Source organism: Cibotium barometz, chromosome 31, assembly GCF_041138505.1.
Source record: "Cibotium barometz isolate CiBa-2024 chromosome 31, ASM4113850v1, whole genome shotgun sequence".
NCBI classification, from domain to species: Eukaryota; Viridiplantae; Streptophyta; class Polypodiopsida; order Cyatheales; family Cibotiaceae; genus Cibotium; species Cibotium barometz.
In genome coordinates, this window is record NC_141076.1 from 23328495 (window position 1) to 23347810 (window position 19316).

Sequence of the window (19316 nt, forward strand, 5' to 3'; positions counted from 1 at the left end):
TATTCATTGGAGTGCCATCTTTGACACTCCACTTGCCTTACAGGAACCGATCCGAGCATACAACCTCTCTAAATTGGGAATTCGGTATATACAAGATGTGGTGGATGATCAGGGATATGTTTTATCTTTTCCCCAGACTATGGCTTCCTATCCTTTGGGAATGCATCACAGGACCATATGGAAGAAAATTGCTGATTTATTATTTCCTTTTCTACCAGTTCCTCCTATGGCTCCTATGGATCGGCTTATGGATTGGCAGCTGCTTTCCTCCACTACAGGCACTCATCCTGTTCCTCTCCCCGCTCTAACCTCTATTAAAGCCTATCATTTACTTCAGCCTGCTCCATGGATCCAGCAATATGGCAATTCTTTATGGCATATAAGGAAACCCCTTTCATGGTGGAGGAAGAATATTCGAATGATATGGAAAAGTAAAATGCCTTTGAAACAAAGACTTTTCCTCTGGAGATGTTTGACAGGTACATTGTCAGTGGGGGTTACACTTGCAAGACGCCATATTGCATCATCCACCTGTCTAAGATGTATGGCTCTTTCAGAGACAATTCCTCATTTGCTTTGGCATTGTCCTTGTTCTAGGATCCTCCTCAGGCGTATTTCTGATTATCTTTGCCTTCGCTTCCCAACTCATAGATTTGGGAAACATTTCTGGCTCTTTGGCAGCCATCTCAGAACTTTGTCCCAATACTCACTTTTTCTATTTTGGGTGAGATATTGGGCCCTATGGACCATCTGGAGTGAACACAATTTTGCATATTTGGGAAGGCACAATCTCCAATCATATGAATCTTTCCGAGCCTCATTGCGACAGTCTGTATATGCTGCTTGCCTTGAGGGTGACATGGATGCATCTTGTATTCAGCTTTTCTTCGAGTGCTTTTGATCTTTGGATATTCTCCACTCTGGAGAATATGATTATGTAAACTTTCTTGTGTGCTTCCATTAGGCTCTCCTTTGGAGTCTAATGTCTTGTATATTGACTTTATGAAAATATAACAATTACTGGTTTTACTAAAAAAAAAAAGTGTGTGTGTGTGTGTGTGAGAGAGAGAGAGAGAGAGAGAGAGAGAGAGGCAGGTGTGTATATGTGTGTGCATGTGAGAGAGAGAGAGAGAGAGAGAGAGAGTTTCAACATTTGAGAGTGTGTGTACGTGACAGAGAGAGGGAGAGGGTCATGTGCATGTGCATGTGTGTGTGAGAGAGAGAGAGAGATGGTTGTAGAGAGGGAATAGTTTTTTTCTGGAACCTTGGTTGGCCGCAGCAATGCGCGGGTGCAATACTAGTATAATGTAAAGTTAAAAGCAGTACACACTGCACGGGTTCCAGGAGCTTATTATGCACTTGCTAGGCACTGAAATCTAGGTCAGACTGAGTCAGAATCTGGTAGTAGGTTAATGCTAAGTGTGAAACCCAAAGTTCCAGAAAACTAGCATTAGCAGATTTCTCCTTTTGGAAGTTGAGAAATGGGGCACGTGGGCCATAGAGGACTGCCATTTGGGCGCCCTGTTCTGAATAACCAGTTATGGGGTAGGTGGGCACTGGGCACATGCACATGCACACAGCCCAAGTTTGGGCTGTAGGGCCAGCCAACTACCACGACCAGCGATAAGGTAAGTCAGGTAGCCGGCCAGTAGGTCATCGAGCCCAGCAGTGCAGCACCCCACGCCTACTAAATGCAGCCAGGTCCTCCCTCTCCTCATAAGAATCGTTTGCTCAAGGGCATTAAACACAGCCGGCTGCTAGTCCCCAAAGCAGCCCGGTGCAGCAGTAAATGCGGTGCATCTCCTTGCACAACCAGCCATCAGCAAGTACATGGGGCAGCAGCAGGAGAAACCTAGCATGTGTGTTTCAGCCAACAGTGAGACCACTTTGCATCTGCTGCAACACCTTTGTGGTGGGGCCCCTTCAGTGGGGAAATTGGGACCCTAATCACACCAAAGCTTACACATGATCAAAAGATCAAGGTGAGTGAGGTATGAGGTCATCTGTCTTTAGCTGAGCACATCTTGTATCAACGTGAAAATCATTGTTTCCAGTGTCATACAGTGGAAGCCAACGGCTCAGTCTGTTACCCCAACCTCCTTGGCTGTCATGACCCTGTGAAAATGGAACGGCACAAGTGTGGGCATGGTGGTTGCTGAGCAAAAATATTAAATGATTCACATTTGGGGTGCCCGGACAGAGATAATGATGTGTGGACATCTCCAGGTGTGAAGGGGGGAACTAGAACATTATTATTTTAATGTTTTATCTATAAGTTGCCCCTAGGCCTTAGTGGCCCCTAGGGAACTTTAATGTTTATTAAAGTTGGGGCCCTAGGACATTTTTGGAGAGAGGCCACTCCACTTTTGGAGTTGCATGCCTCTCTCACCTCTCTCTCTCTCTAGCTTTTGGGGAGTCGTGCAAGTTCACAAGCGTGGAGAGGAAGAAAAGGTTGGTCGACTGGCTGGCTGTGGTTTTTGGCTGCTGTTTTCTGTGCAAAGTTGCCCGTACAATCCACGTGTGGAGGCGGTACAGAGTTCTACAACAGCAAGTACAGCAGTACGGCTGTTGCAGGTTCTTCTACTGGTACAGATGGCGCTAACAGTGGCTAAGAGCTGACCAGGCTGTACAGATGTACAGTCCACGTGGCCAATACAGGCCGTACAGGGCAGGCGATAGCTGTTGTTGCAGGCGGTGCCGGCGATCAGAGAACAGGCGGAGCAGGCAGTTGCAGATCTAGGCGACTACTGGCTGGTTCTGACCTGTACGGATTAGGGGCTGCAGGTGGATACTGTACGGAATAGTACACTCGCTGTTAGCTGGGCAGGCGGGTACTGTGCAGGACACTACAGTAGCAGCTTTCTGACACAGACACGTTCAGTTGCTGCAAATTCTTCTAACACAAGCAACAGATGAACATACGGACAGCTGCAGGTGGTGTCCTATCAGAGTATATTTGGAGTAACAGTCAGGTGGTTGCAAGAGGAAAAGTACAGACAGTCTCTGGCATGCACAGACTGGTACAATTGGCCTCGCGAGTGTAGAACCACGAGCTGATTTGGTAAGCTCTGAACTTGTCCATTTATCTTTCTTTCCATTGGCTTATGTCTGCTCTGCAGAGTTATGCTATCTGGCCCCTTGTGAGAGGAGGGGTATGGTAGATTGAAAGGGTGGAAACAGAGATTGGGCAGTGGATGTATGTATGTGCTGAGTTGTGAAACCATGTACATGGGATATGCCAGATGTGTGCTCAAGGCTGCCCTGCTGAATAGTCTTGGCTGATCAGAGGGGAACACAGAGTGTTGCTTTTGTTGGACACAGATCTGTGTGTGTATCCTCTGTGCTAAGAGGTATTGTGGGCTGCCAGATTGGACATACAGATATACTCTCCTGGCTGGTCTTGTTGTACTCAGCTTTACATCTTTTTGAAATTGAATAAAGAAATACCGCAAGGGGCGCCAAGCTTTGGGGCCAACAGGTGTCGGTTTTATTTCAGATTTGGGGCACTCTAGCTCCAATCAAATTTGTTTTCATATCTCGACTACAAGTGGAAGGGTGACTGCTAGTCTACCGCACTTTGGTTTCTACCAGAGGACGGTATCAAGGTTCCATTGCCGGGACCAATCATCAACTTTCTTAAGGGGGTGAGCTCGTGGTTGGCTCGAGGAAAGTCATCGCTGAAAAAAAATTCAGCAACATGTCTGACATAGAAGACGAGTACTTTTATCATGAAGAGGAAGAGCAAGAGACCTCTCCTGAGAGAAATGCATCTGAGGATATTCTTGCAGGAGAACAGGCTGCAGATGATGAGCATTATGAGGATGTAACACAGCCAGAAGATGTGCTTGGTAAAGAGGAAGATGATGCTCAGTTTAAAAATCGTTTGGCTGGTGTTATGGATGTGTTTATGCAGCTCACACAAAGTGAGAAGTTTGCTGAATTTATGAGATCCCGTACAAAGCCCGAAAAGAAGAAGAAGAAGGTGCGTTCTAAGAACCTTCCTCAGGGTCATAGTGGTGCCATCCCACAGGAACAATCTTTTGGACAGTTTCCGAACATGCAGCATGCTTATGGTGCTAATTCTCAGAGTTCTTTCTTTGGACAGCCATCTATTCCTCAGCAGACTATGCATCCAGGTTATTGTGGTGGTGGCTCTGTGTTTCAATCTATGATTGGGGGTTATCCTCAAGGAGGCATGGGTATGCCAGGGCCTTTTGGAGCTAATTTTCAGCCTGGTATGCAGGGGAATATGTATGGTGGTATGCAGTCCGGAATACAAGGCAATATGTTTGGGAGCATGCAACCTGGAATGCAAGCAAATATGTATGGTGGCATGCAACCCGGTATGCATAACGGAATGTTTGGAAACATGGCTGGAATGTATGGCATGCCAGGTGTGGGAATGGGTAATGTTGACCCTATGATGGGCATGAATGTTGGGGGCAGCAATCTTGCGAAGCCACTTCCATATGATAATCTAACGCCTATGGGTAAGGCGAAAGATTATAAGGAAGGGGGAGCTGCTGTGAAATTTGATACATTCAATGGAGCCAAAGATAAATTAAAAGCACTTACCTTTTTACAGCAGTTTGATGCTGCTTTTTCTGGTGGGAATTACACAGAGTCCTCTAGAGTGAGGAAAGCTGCCACTTTTCTCAAAGGCAATGCTTTGCAGTGGTGGTCTACTCTTCTTCTGCAGGGCATAGCACCCACTACTTGGGTACAATTTAAACAGGTTTTCTCTTCCGTATGGCTCACATCTACATTTGAGGTGGATGTAATGACTACATGGCACAAGTTGGATGCTTCAAAGTGTGAAAATTTGGAAGATTATAACAAGAAGTTTTGGGAAGCTTTACTCCCAGTTACTTCTTACCGTGCAGTGCCCTTGTCTGAGCAGGTAGAGAAGTATTGTTGTGGGCTGCCCAAGGAGGTGCGTGATTATTGTATCAAGACTCGAGTAACGAACATGTCACAGATGATAGAGAATGCTATGACAGCTAATGCGTTACTCACTGGAGATTCATCTGGGTTTAAAGGAAGTAAGAACTCGAGCAAGAAAGCTGGAAAATCTGGGCATACTGCGCATGATGCTAAAGGGTCTTCAGAGACGCAGTATAAGAAGTTGCCAATGCCCAAGAGAACTTATGAGGAAAGATAGGCTTTGAGAGATGCTCGGAAATGTTTTTACTGTACAGAAGAGGGACATATGTCTTTTAATTGTCCCAAAAGAAAGTCCCAAAAGGACTTTGACAATAAAGGAGAGCCCAAGTCAAAGAAACCAAAACCTTCTGCAGGGTTAGTTCTTGATCTTGTTGGGGAACAGCCAGGTGGTGAAGAGACAGAGTTGTGCAGGGCATGGGACAAAGTGAGAGATCAAAATGCCTTGATATTCTTTAACACAGGTGCTAGAGCCAACTTCATTTCACTAGATTTGGCTGGCCGATTGGGGATTCGTGCAGAGGAGATGGGGCCGTTATATGAGGCTAACATGGCTTGTCCAGGGTATGCAGAACCCGTTACTCCTATCATTGGGAAGCTCAGGCTTCATTTGCAAAGTTATGTGGACAGCGAAGAGTTTTTCATCATGCCACTTGATGGCTGTGATGTTTTGTTGGATATGCCATGGTGCCACAGAGTACATGCGGTGGTGGATACATACAATAGGAAAATCACTCTGACTCATAGAGGGAAAGAACATGTTTTGGATGTAAAACTTAAAGGGAAATCTGTTCCTATTGTATCAGCTTCGGCAATTTCATCAGTAATTGAAAAGCATCTTTCCGCGTACTTGATTTATGTAAAGGATGCACAAGATGATGAGTCTAAGTCTAATTTGTCTATGCTAGATAAGGACAGGACTGATTTCTTATGTGGGTTCCAAGATTGTTTTTCTGAGTCATTGCCAGGAGAACTTCCTCCTGAGAGGCCAGAAGATCATGCCATTGATCTAATTCCTGGTAGTACTCCACCAAATAGACCGCCGTACCGTGTTAGTGCAGCCCAACAGGAAGAAATTATGAGTCAGGTACAGGAGCTTTTGAATAAAGGGTTGATACAGCCTAGCTCATCACCCTTTTGCTCACCTCTACTCTTAGTGCAAAAGAAGGATGGTTCTTGGCGCATGTGTATTGACTACAGGGCGCTGAACAAGAATACCATCAAGAATCGATTCCCCATTCCGAGGATCGATGACATTTTGAACCGCTTACAGGGCTCCACAGTCTTTAGTCGTATTGACTTGAAAAGCGGGTACCATCAGATACGTATCAAACCCGAGGATGTGCATAAGACAGCATTCCGAACCACGTTTGGGTTGTATGAGTTCTTGGTTATGCCCTTTGGTTTGACAAATGCACCTGCCACATTTAATAGAATGATGGACAGGATTTTCAGGCCTCATAGAGCGTTTGTGGGCACATTCTTTGATGATATGATTGTGCATTCACAAACTGAGGAAGAGCATAGAAGGCATTTGGCCATTGTGTTTGCAGAACTCAGGAACCATAGGCTCATTCTGGCCTCTATGCGGTGTCACACGTGCAAGCTCCACTTTCAGCATTTGTGGATGTTTTGTCTAGCTTTTATGTTTTATGCAAAGTGATGATGGATATGTGTTAAGGTTGTGGCCATGTTTAAGTGTTTTGATATGCATTGATGGTATCAACAAGTGTGTCAAAGGCCCTAGTCCCCCGGGCACCCGCCGCGAGTTACAGCAAGTGCCTGAGGAGGATGGCCTTCCAGTTTTCATGTTCGTTCTTCACTAGGATCTCATGGAAGGTGGTTTTGGACCAAGCCACATGCCAAAGCGGCTCTTGGAAGGGCTTATTCATTTGATCCCCAAGGAGGGAATTGATCGTTTGGAAGTACGACACTGGCACCCCATCACCCTCCTTGGAAGCGCTTACAAACTCCTCGCAGGAAGGTGTAAGAGGCCTACCAAGCATGTCTGACCAAGATCTCCCCAACATAGTCCAAAACAAGATTAGAGAAAACAAAAGCAGCAGATATCACACTTTTGGATAGTGTGCCCCACTTTCTCTGTTGTCTTGCTCCTTATAATTACAGCTCTTCCCATGACTCTGAAAATTCAACTCTCTTCCGTCATTGCTCCAATTAAGTCCACAAGTGTTTTTGGAGAAGTTTTGAGTGATTTTCCTTGCCATGAACCTCTACCCAAGTTTTTCTAAACTTGGTATTGGTCATAGGAAATCAGATCCTCGCCATATAATAAAATACAATTCCTCTTTGGTACCAGATTCTGGCAAGTCAGACTGTGCGGGAATCTGTCAGGCTTCTTTTGATTTTGTTGATGTAAGTGTATGACAAATTCTGAGTTGTCACAATCACCCATTTCTTCCCTCACACGGCGTCAGGTAATGGGTTGCCCATTCCCAACCTGAAAAATGGGTCGCCACTGCGGCTCCCCATTTGCCTGGGGGGAATGGTCTCCCCACGACCATTGCCTCTCTCATTTAAGCCAAGTTCCCAAAGCAGGAATGTCATCTTCCTTGGAATGTCCCCTAAGCTACCAAGTCCTGAAAGCATTTTCTTGTTACACTAGGCCTCATGTTCTTCTGTTAGGCTTAATGCATGATCTTGTTTGCTCAATCATACAATTCTCCCAATGAAAGATGTATGATCTGTTTCTGCCCTGCATGATCATTTTTGGGCCCAAGCCCCCGTCCTCACAACAATCCAATTTGTACCAGCCTCATCACACATGATCCTTAAAATTCTGTTTTGTATTAGTAAGAAAACTATATATGTACCTCTCACCGATACCAAGTCAACTAAAACATATTTGTATTTAGGGCTCCATTAAATGTGTGCCCTGTTAGACTATTTTTTCTCTGATTATAATCATACCTCACAAAATCGATTGTAAGGGATTAATAATGACCAAGACTCACGCATCCTAAAGATATCTTAAACAAAAATCCAAAGTTCCATCTTCTATCAAGCCAAACAAATTTCAAAAACTAAAAAGCTTACTTATCGGAAAATTCCAAGTTGAAAAGATAAGCACAACACCGAGAGGCTCTGCAATAATTCCACCAGATGCGGGTTGTATTGGAAGAGGTAAAGAAATCTGCACACCCACAAAACCTACATATAGAGCCAACATTTGAAAATCCAGCATTAAAACATTCTTTGTTTTAAAAGACAAAAGTAAAATTCGAATAGGGACTAAAATGTCTACCTCCACTACAAACTTACAAGGGTCTAATAGGGTCACGTATGCGTGCTAGGACAAGACAACTGGAGCTCTCGTACCAAACCCTATCCTCCCCCCCCCCCCCCCCCCCCCCCCCTTGTAACCCTGTGTGTCTTTGCCCCCCAACCCCACCCTTCCACTTGCCTCCCAACCTCACCCGCCTCTCCCATTCCACCCTTCTGTTGGCATCACCCCCCCTTCCTTGCCCCTCTTCCACCACCCCCCTCTTTTTGTCCCTCCCGTGGCCATTCTTGCTTCACCTCCACCCACCTTACCGTTCCCTTCCTTCTGCTGGGCTGCCTCTCTTTCTTTCTACATTCTCTATCTTGTCTTGCTCTGTGACATAGCGGAAGCCTTCATACCTCTAATTGCAGCCCTGAAGCACCTTGTAGGAACCTTAATGCAAAATGCATAAGAGAAGAGAGAGAGAGAGAGAGAATTTAGAGAACTGTGTGGTAGAGCTCAGAGAGAGAGAGACCTCGTCGGGCAGTGCGCGGACTGTGGGTGTGTGGGGCGTCGCGTGGGTGTGGTCTGTGTGTGTGTGCACGCACAGCCTGCCCGCATCATCGCGATTGTTGCGCAACAGAAACAGTGCAACAGAAACTGACTTTGCTGCGATCGAGCAGGGGGCGTAAGGGGAGGGCTTTCGCCAGCAGCCAAGGCAGCCAAGCCGGGGTTTTACCCCCCTTTCGGAGCTACTGGTGCGGTCAGATTTGTTATCCGAGGATTGCTGCTGCCTGCTTTGTGAGATTCAGCCTTCAGCAGCAATGTCCATGGCGCAGGTAAAGGAAGATCGGGCTGCTAGAGAGATGGCGGAGCAACTGGATGTTGACATGGCTATCGAGGGAAGCCAGCAAAGTGCTGTAGCTGTTGACGACAACCCCAAACACCAACGTTTGGAGGATACCTATATGTCTTCGCATGTTCCAGAGATGGGGCCGGAACAACAAGTTCGCATTGAGATCTCTGCTGAAGAAATTCAGCGTCAACTGCTTTTGGGGAATGAGTTGCTCAAAGAGTATGCTGATGCGATCACAGAGAAAATGTCTGCAGTGGATCATGCGGATGTTATGAATGTGGAAATGGATGACATGGAGCTTTTGCAACAACTCAACATGTTTCATGCCTGAGCTGCGGTTTTTTTCTTTACTGGTCGGCTGCCTTTTGTGTGGAGAATGAAGTCTTGCCTGGCAGAGATGTTGGGCTCTGATGCTATTGAGGATGTGTTTGATGGTCCTCGTGGGTTTTATGAGATTTTGTTTCGCACTGTTGATGCCCATGAGGCTATCCTTCAGAGGGTACCTTTGTTTCGATGGCCAGCTGGTTCATGTCATTCCATGGAAGCCCATGGCAGAGTATAAAGATGCTTTGCGGCAAGCATGCCCTATTTAGGTGGATGTGCTAGATTTCCCACCCATGTTGTGGTACAAACTTCCTGAGCTCATGGGATCTATTGGGCAAGTGTTGGTGGGACCCCGAGCGGTCTCAAAAAATCGTAATTGAGTTTGCATGTTGTGGGACATTGCAAAAACTAGACCGGGTATCTCAGGGTTAAATCTCGCAATATGCACACTTTCTTGTACAAATTGAAATGGGGTGCTTTTGCAGGACATTGTTTCCAATGTGGAGAGATGGGACATTTCTTGTTTGAATGTCCTAAGGATCGAAATCAATCGCCTCCGGATCTGCAAGATGGTCTTGAGGGGCAGCATAATGGTAATGAGCAGAGTGGTGGGAAAGCTCGTGTGGAGGCACCTGGAAATGTGGCTCAACATGATACTCTTGTGGCACACTCGGTCCTGTCGGAGCCTGTGATGATACCTGCTAATGTTACAACCGAGCCTCAGCGTGAGGTGGATAGTCCTTGGGTGGAGGTGGTGAAGAGAGGTGCTAGGCACCCTCCACAGATGCCTCAGGATCCTCGCCCTCGGAGTGAGATGTGGAAGGGGTATACCTATGCCCACCGCCCGTCATATGGGCGGGTGAATATCTCCCAGCAACAGATGGTGGCTACGCAGCCTGGTAGGAGGTTTAATGCAGGGGACTATGGCGGGACTGGATATGTGGAGACTGATCGCCGCCCCGTTATGATTTAAGATCCCAAGGAAATAGGGGGGTCAAGGTGAACCCTAAGGAGATGTCTCTTTTGTTTGATGCACAAGGTAATGTAGTGTCTCCATGGGATGTTAAATATCCCCTCCCGGTGACTGGATAGGATCCCTGCTCCTCACAAGGTGGTCGTGGTGAGGCCTTTGGGCAATACATGATTTGTTTGCAAAGTTCATGGATGATATGCGTGCGCAAAGCAGGGATAAGGGGAAGGGCAAGGCATAAGCCTTCTCTATATGTGTTGTTGCTTACTGACTGCTTGTATGAAGATTGTACAGTGAAATGTCAAAGGGGTCTCTTCACAGAAGAGAATGTACTGTTTGTGGAGATGTTTGTTTGAAGGACAATGGGATGTACTTTGTGCAGTGGAACACAAGTTACATCGCCTTGCTGGCCAGTCATATGTATATAAGGATTATCATGTGTTCTATAGTGGTAAACAAGCTTGTGGTCTCTCAGGAGTTATGTTCTTGGTCCATTCTAGGCTGCAGCCATTGATGGTTTTACAAGATTCACAGGGCAGATTCATGGTAGTTGAGATCTTGTTTGAGGGGGATCCGTTGTGGTTATTGTGTGTTTATGCTCCTAATACCTCTAGGGAGAGGCACATTTTATGGGAGGAGCTTCGAATGTTATGCATGACTAAGCCGGGATTTTGCTTGGGTGATTTCAATGTGTGTACTGACTTCGCCCATGCCTCTACACCGCATTCAGTGATGGATGCCCTGGAGAGGGTGTATTGGGAAGCTTTTGCTGCTCAGGTATTGAAGCAAGATATGTGGGAGTGGTTGCGGCCTGATGATAGGGGATTTAACTAATCTCAGAAATTTATGGGTACAAGTGCGAGGTTGGATAGGATGTGTGTGTTGCAACATGATCTTTTCCTACCAGAGATTATGCGCATGGAAGTGTTACGGAGGTTTTCTTTGTTAGATCACTTTCCATTGCTGTTGGAACTACAATTTCATTCAGTGGATGCGTATAAAAGTTTGTTGGGGAGGTTGCCACTTCGTTTCAATCAGTCTTTTTTGGGCCATGACTTGTTGGATGAATATATGATGCAATTGATTCGACACCTTACTCACTGAACTCAGTTGCATGGGGTACAAGCTTGGGCTGTTTGTGCTGGAAATATACAGTCCCTGGCTCGTCAACATGGGAAGAGTTGTGCATCGTCTCGGCACGAGCATTTGCAGGAAGTGCAGGGGCTGTATGAGCAGGTGCAATCTTGTATAATGGGTGGCATACAAGCTCCTGAAACGGAAGCTCTTTCTATTTTCTGGCAAAATGCTTGAACTCCCTTGAGGACAAAGAATATGTTCAATACAAGCTTTTGGCTAGACAAGAGGCCTTCCTGGACAATAATTGTCAAGGCCATGACTTTATGCTAAATTGCATCAAAAATATGCAAGGGAGAATGTGGTTAGAGTGTTGGCTGATGATGGGACAATGATCTCTGATCCCCCTTTGGTGATTCAGTCTTGTGTTTGCTACTTTGCTGGTCTGTTCTCTGCATGTGAGCACTCTTCCTTGAATAGGGATGAGGCAAGAAGTGTATTGTTTGATTTGGTCAAGGACCAACTTTCGATTGAGTCTGTAGAAAATCTAGAGGCAGATATCACCGAAGGGGAAGTGGAAATGGTGCTCCAACATTTGCCTAAAGGCAAGAGTCGTGGATGGGATGGGTTGCCTAATGAGCTTTTTAAGAAGTATGCAAAGGATTTAAAAGGGCCAATCACTCAGATTGGCCAGGCAATTTGGCAGACAGGACTAATGCCTGACGAATGGAAAGTTGGGATTCTACGTTTGTTGCCTAAGGTCCCATGTCCCAACTCTTGGAAGCAGTGGCGACCTATTTCTGTAATGGGATCAATGTATAAAATCTTTACAAAGGTCTTGGCAAATAGAATACAAAGAGTGCTTCCGAGGTTGATTCATCCACATCAATATGGGTTTGTTTCAGGCCGCAACATTCTGCATAATATTTTGAATGTGCAAATTGGGATAGACTATGCTAAGGCCTCTAAGCAGGAGGTGGTGATGATACAATTGGATCTCGAGAAAGCCTATGACCACGTTAGTTGGTCTTTTGTGTCGGAGCTTATGAAAGCTATGGGGTTTGGATCTCGTATGTCTAACATTGTTCATACCATCAGTACAGGAGCAAAAGCAAGAGTTATGATGAATGGATGGATCACTCCAGGTATTGCAATGTCTCGAGCATTGAGGCAAGGTTGTCCCCTTAGTCCATTACTTTTTGCGATTGTGACGCATCCCATTCTTTCATTACTGGATAGTTTTGCTTCGAAAGGGGAAGTGGTGGGGCTGCGTCTCCCCAATGGTTCTCAGCTCGTTGGCCAGGCATTGCCAGATGATTCTTTCATGTTCCTTAGGGCTGAGAGGGCCAATGTTAAAAGGGCTATGGAAGCGTGGTCTCTGTTTGCACAAGCCTCGGGGCTGCATATCAATGTTGGCAAATCAGCCTTGCTGAGTTGCACAGAACAGAGGTTGCAAGATCTTGGGTGGGAAGGGACTGGATACCCCATTGGGGTGGATGTTCCTCACACTGAGATGTTAGCATGGATGTCTAGAAAAATCCATGATAAGTTTTTGTACTTGAAATGTCAGGGTTGGCTGCTACATGTTCGTCTTAAAGTCGGTCAAGTTATCATGATTGGCATGGTCTCATACTTTCTACCCTTGTTGCCTTGGTCTTAGAAATCATTGGGAAATCTCATGCAGCCCGTTGGGTTTATGTTGTGGAAAAGACAAGGGAATCTCCCAGGACAGACATGGATTTCATGGGAGCATATCACCACTCCCAAGCGTATGGGGGGAGCAGCTATTCTAGACATCAGACTGAATATGGTAGCTCGCAGGTGGACTCTGCTTCAAGATCTATGCCTCCAACCAGATCAGCCATGGGTGCTCATGTCTAGGCATATGTTGCAACAGTTGGGCTTGCATTATAGCCGTACACATATTGACGCATCATGGTGGCATGTGATAAATGCTTCCGATGTATGTAAGGTTCCTTCCTCCCTCCTGACTCATTTGGTGGCCTCTTGGCAAGAGGTATTGGCCCGTACTAATGGAGCCCACCGGAAAATAGATTGGGGGCGAATTCTTTGCAAGGAAAATTGTCTCTCTCTTCGAGAGTGGTGCACTGGGAGAATAAAAGCTGCAGGCGCAAACAGTTATGGCTGTTTTGGGCCTCGTGAGAGTTCAAGATGGGCTAGTCCCTTCTAAAGAGAGGAGGTTTTCCTTCCGCCGGATACGAGAGTACTTTGGGGTGCCGAGGAATTACAGAGCCTTGTGGTCCACCATACATGATACTTTGGTTCTCATGGGAGATATCCCGCCTCTGGATATACATGTCCCTTGGATCGATTGGATGTTTGCGAAGCCCGGTGATCTCATGCTTGTCACAGCGAATGATGTCTACCATAGGATGGTGGAACGTAAAACATGGGTCATCGATAAAGTTAACAAGGAATGGCATAAGAGGAAATCCAAGACATGGTGGAGGACAGTCCTGGGCTAGGGGATGGCACTCTAAGCTGCCATTCCAGGGGAAGGTGTTTCTATGGAGAATGGTAATCGATGGGCTGCCAGTGGGAAGCCATCGCAAGGGAATATTATTTTTTCTGCACCACCTGTATGGAGACATCTAGTCATCTTTTCATTCACTGCACGGTGGCTAGATGTGGCTGGGATCATCTGTCTCAGATCTGGTATTTTGTTCTGCATGCCGAGGTGATGGCACCTATGTGGGTCTTTGGTCAGGCCCCAAGTGGATTGCTCGAGCCAGAGCATGATGTGATTTGTGACTTCTTCCGATGGATTGGGGCATGGCATATATGGTTGACCAAGAATGCTTTCTTTTTTGATGCTGCGACTGGCATTCGTGGTCACCTTGGCCGTATTCGGGGTCTTCTGCTCTAGCAGATTTCTTCCATGGTCAAGGGACATGTGATTGATCAGCTTAAAGCTGACCCATGGATTCGATTATTACGGGCTACTGCTTTCTAGGATTCTAGATTCTTGATGGCAGAGGCTGCTTAGCCTCCTTCCTTTCTTGCATGTGACTTTGGACTTTGAGATGGCAGCCATGTGGCTATTGTAGATAGCCGTACATAATACATACACATTTCCACAAAATAGAGAAAGAAAGAAAGAAAGATATATTAACATCTGCGAAAGGCCAAAGTGGCCTATGAGACGAAAACATAGTACACAGCTGATGGTGTCCTAAACAGCTATGAAAGGAAAATACTCCTACCGAGGTACAACAAAAGTGTATAATATCTACAACTAGCATAAGACTGGTGTAAATCTGCTCATCTCAGTATCTCTCTCATGGGTTGCTGTAAGATAGAGAGACTAAAGTGGGGGCAGTCGTCTCCTGTGGCGGGTGATGATGGCTCTAATCCACCGATGATGAAGCGGCCATGGACGAGGTCCTGGTAAGCGTGGGTGTCTCGCTCGACAAAGTATGCTATGGCTCTGTAAAGGGTGACTCCTCCTCAAGGACGTCTGGCTCTCCGAGGGGGTAGTGGAGGTCCTGGTCGTATCTGCCAAGGTGGTCCTGGCCCTGAAAAATCTGTCATGGCTCGCTAGCGGGGTGGATCCTGGTGTGCTATCCTGGCTCGTAGGAGAGCCTCTCGAAGAGACACCAGTATCTCCCTCGTATCTCATAGTACACAGTACATCGGCATATCAAGTGCTCCTCTGACTCCACTTCCTGATGACATAGCTGACAAATGCGGTCGTCTGGCTTCATCCCCTCATATCTGCCAGTCTCTACCCTCAACTGATGTGATGAAGTGCGGATCTGTCCAATGGCACTGCGAATGCCATGTGAGAGATGGGTGTCCATGTATGTAGACCGTGTCACAAAGCCATCTGGGGAGAGATGTAGAAAATGGTCCCGATAGTGGGCCATCTTCATGCCTAGTGGTAGGGGGGGGGGGCTGGACCATGCCCTTTCTACATCTAGCCTCACGATGTCCATCCTGATCACCCTACTCTGCTCAGAGCGACTAAGGTCCAAGAAGGGGCAGTCCAGGCTCAGAGCGACTAAGGTCCAAGAAGGGGCAGTCCAAGCTGTAATCAAATGGAGAGAGTGCATCAATCGTCATGCCATGTAATCTCAGCCAGGTACACATCTGGGTGTACCAACATCGTGTATCGCCATCTACTGCTAACTGCATGGAAGAGATAAGTGCTAGGTGTGGGTATCTCTGTCTGGGGAGCTTCCATATCCTCTGCAAAAATGTCACTGATTGGAACGGGGCTTCGGTAACCATTGGTGCGGCTCCTATCTCTGCTCTGACAATCTCATGAGGTACCGATGGTTTGCTGTGAATCATGCGTGCGATCATAGTCACCCGTGGTTTCTCTAGTACCTGCCATCCATCATAGAAATCTCTCTTTGGTCCGACCTGGCCGACAAGCGGCTCCCTCCTCATGTGGTAGAGGGTGGGTCCCCATATGGGTGAGCCATATAAGAGTGTAGGTAGGTGTGACCAATGTGTCAAACAACCAGAGTTTGGTGTGCGGCTCCTGAAACTAAACGTAGGCACATTGTCTCTCTAGTGCCCCTAGGGCTACATATCCACATGCCAATCTAGCCTTTGCTGCCTGCCTCATAGAGAACTGTGGTCTGCTGAATGTGACTCCTAGGTACACATATGATCTGGTGTACTCCACTGATTCACCTCTAAAAGTGAACTAATGGTCGTATCTAGTCACCGAGGCCTGTGCAGTATTGAAGACCATAATCTTAGTCTTCCCAAGGTTCACTGTGAGGTCCCTATTTGCACAAAATGACTACAAAGCATCCAAATGCTGCTGCAAACCCTCAGGGGAGTTTGCAATAAGTACAATGTCATTGGCATATAGCAGTATGGGTATCCAAGCCCTTGCCAGACTGCCCCCTGCCCCCCATCCTGTCAATGTAGTCGGATATCTCATCAATGTAAAGTCCAAAAGGTGTGGGTGACAGTGGGCATCCCTGTTCACTCCAATGGTGCTAGTCACTGTATCCGACGTGCCTCCGGGAGTCCGTACTTTGCCTATCACCGCCTCATATAATGCATAAATGCCCCACTGCATCTCTCGGGAGGAACACCAACGTCATGCAATCTCCTCATGAGTCTGGCACATGGCACCGTGTTAAAGGCTTTGCGGAAGTCCACAAAGCAGCAATATATCCTCTCCCCCCGTGCTCATCCCTCAATGAGAGCCGGGTAAATATGTGATCCAAAGTCGTGAAACCTCGTCTGGAACCTGCCCGCCCAGGTGCTTTGAGTCCATGTGTCTCAGCCCATCTACTTAGCTCTCGATCCAAAATAGATCCGAATATCTTGGCCAAGGAATGGCCAATCATGATGGTCTTGTAGTTCCCTGGTATCATGGGGTCACCACTCTTAAATAGAGGTACAATAGTATGTGCCGACCAACTGTATGGGAAACCTTCGCAAATGGCCCTGTTAAACATGTGTACAAGCAATGGTGCCAATACATCTCTGGCATGTGAAAAATGTTTTGCCAGGAGACCATCCTAGTCTTGGGCTCTTCCATTACGTAGTCTGTCAATAGCATCCAAAACCATCCGAATGGTGACAAAAGTACTATGATCCGGGCAAGTTGCTGATGGATGAGGGATGGGGGGCTGCCCTGGTACTTCATATAAAGTTCTTGCATATTCATGCCATGCCTCAGGTGTTGTGATAGGTGTGGGTGGTTGTCGCTCATGGAACATATTCCACACCCTCTTGTTGTCCTGCCCCAAAAATAGTTGGTATATCTCCATCTCAAGCTTGGCCAGGTAATCCCGCTTCTTCTTCCACACAAGGCGTTTGAAGAGCACAGTTCTAATGGCAAACCATTACGATCATCGGATCCCCTTGGAAATTTGGCAAAGGATCTCCCTAAGCAGAATAAGGCTGTTGGCATGGCAAGAACATCAGCCGTTCCTCCGGCTGCCGCAGGTCCCACCCTCCTCCTTTGCAGGAACCTCCTGCGGAACCCTCACCAGATCCCCTTGAAAATTTGGCAAAGGATATCTCCCTAAGCAGAATAAGGTTGTTGACATGGCAAGAACATCAGCCGTTCCTCCGGCTGCCACAGGTCCCACCCTCAGCCTCCTCCTTTGCAGGAACCTCCTGTGGAACCCTCTTCCCCAGCACCAGATTCTTCACTCCCCTTCCCCCCCCCCCCCCCCCCCCCCAACCTCACAGTAGGGTGGTAGCCGTTTGCCTGTTCCTTCCCCTTCCCCCCCAACCTCACAGTAGGGTGGTAGCCGTTTGCCTGCAGCCCCATGCCCCTCTCGTCCTTGAATCAGATAACGGCAGCAGTTCTCGATCGAGATGGTCGGGTCCTTCACTGGTCTCTGTCCTCGCTCCTGAGACAAAGGGTGCTCGCCCTCACACCATGGGACACCCGATGGACTACACCTTCAGGTGCCTCCCTCTAGACGCCAGTTCCTTAGTGGAGGTCATTGCACCACTCGGGGCACGCATTGTTCTCCACCACTCTCACCCTTTCCTCATTGATGTTGGGGCAGTGGTCTTCTCCTTCCCTCTGACTGTGGGAGTGTGCTAGCACCTCAGTGGATTATGGATAGCACCCTTGTGGGCCAGGCCATCAGTTTCTCGCCCTCTTTTAGGATCTCCAGATTCTGAAAGTCGTTGACCAGGCGTGGTCGACCTCGCGGATGGAGCTCGAGGAATTCAAGGCAATGGCCCATGAGGCCTTTCTGTAACCTCAGCTTTGTTGCTAAGAGGGATCTTTGGGTACATACACAATGACTTGATTCACACCCAGAGAGGCTTGTGCACATGCGAGCGCCAAGTGGACCTTCATATCAGCTCGCATCCAGGCTCACCTAGAGCAGTTGTGGCCTAGGATGGATAGTGATTATTCCCCATCCAGATCACATCCCCAATCCTTGCATGCTGAGGAGAGACCATTCAGAGCCCGGAGCCTCTTTTTGTAGTCATCCATATTGTCTCGTGGAATGTCCGTGGCCTGGGCAGTGCCGTCTTCTATATTCGGCACAAGATGGTAACACACTCCAACGAGACCTCGTAGGGAGGGGGCCAGATATTCTCATGGTTCATGAGCACCATTTCACACCAAGCAAGCCAGTGCACTCTGGGAAGCTTCTCCCAGGGCACAGCCACACCTGTGGACCCATGCTATTGGCCCTTGGGGGGGGGGAGGGGGGGGGGACGATGGAGGTGTATGTAAGGCCCACATACCTGGAAACCCTAGCAGCGTTGAAGTAACTTGCGTCAAAACCTGTTGATGACGACCACGGTAGAGTTTGGCTAGCGACTCTTCTCCCAGCCATAGGTTCCATTCTGAAACCACCCCGAGCGTAAGGTCTAGATTACCATGCGTCAGCCACACCCCGATAACATGCCATGGCATCCTATACCACCCAGACCGCCCACCTGTTGTTGTCACCAACTTGGACATTTCCCAGTATAAAAGGGGTCTAATATGGACTCCACAATGTCTAAATATTTGGAAAGTACAAGCTTTGGGAATGGGGGATTATCCAGTACAAAAGATCTAGCGCCTGAAGCTTGGTCTAGGCACTTGATATGGTTTCTTGGACATAGAAATGGGCAATGGAGCTCAAGTGTCAAGTGGAAAGCATGTACGGCAAGCTCCCGAGGATTTGGGAGAGATCTAGCATTAAAATATGTTTCTACATGGTGCTTACATACATTTCTAATAAGGTGGAAGACAAAGAAATAGAGTGCTAAAATCTCGCAGGGTTACTATTTTTGGAAACCCCTGATGGGAATTCCGTTTGCATCATTATGTCCGTAAGCTAAGCAAATGGGTGGACTTGCTGAAGCACCTTTGACAGAATATCTATGAGTTAAGATATTTTTTGAGTTGAAGTTTATGGGAGAGACCATCTCTTAAATTGGGACATGTGGAGGGATTGTGGATCAAAGTGAGACAAGTG

The 19316-nt window shown here is 47.2% G+C and overlaps 1 protein-coding gene across 1 annotated transcript in view; it reads right to left on the minus strand.

Moving 5' to 3' along the window:
* Positions 1-19316, minus strand: part of LOC147620641 (aldehyde dehydrogenase family 3 member H1-like) — a 115785-nt gene that overhangs the window by 41041 nt on the left and 55428 nt on the right. The window contains exon 3 of the mRNA XM_086824900.1: positions 7996-8092. Within this exon, the coding sequence (XP_086681026.1) occupies positions 7996-8092 (97 nt within the window). The remainder of the gene's footprint in view (positions 1-7995; positions 8093-19316) is intronic.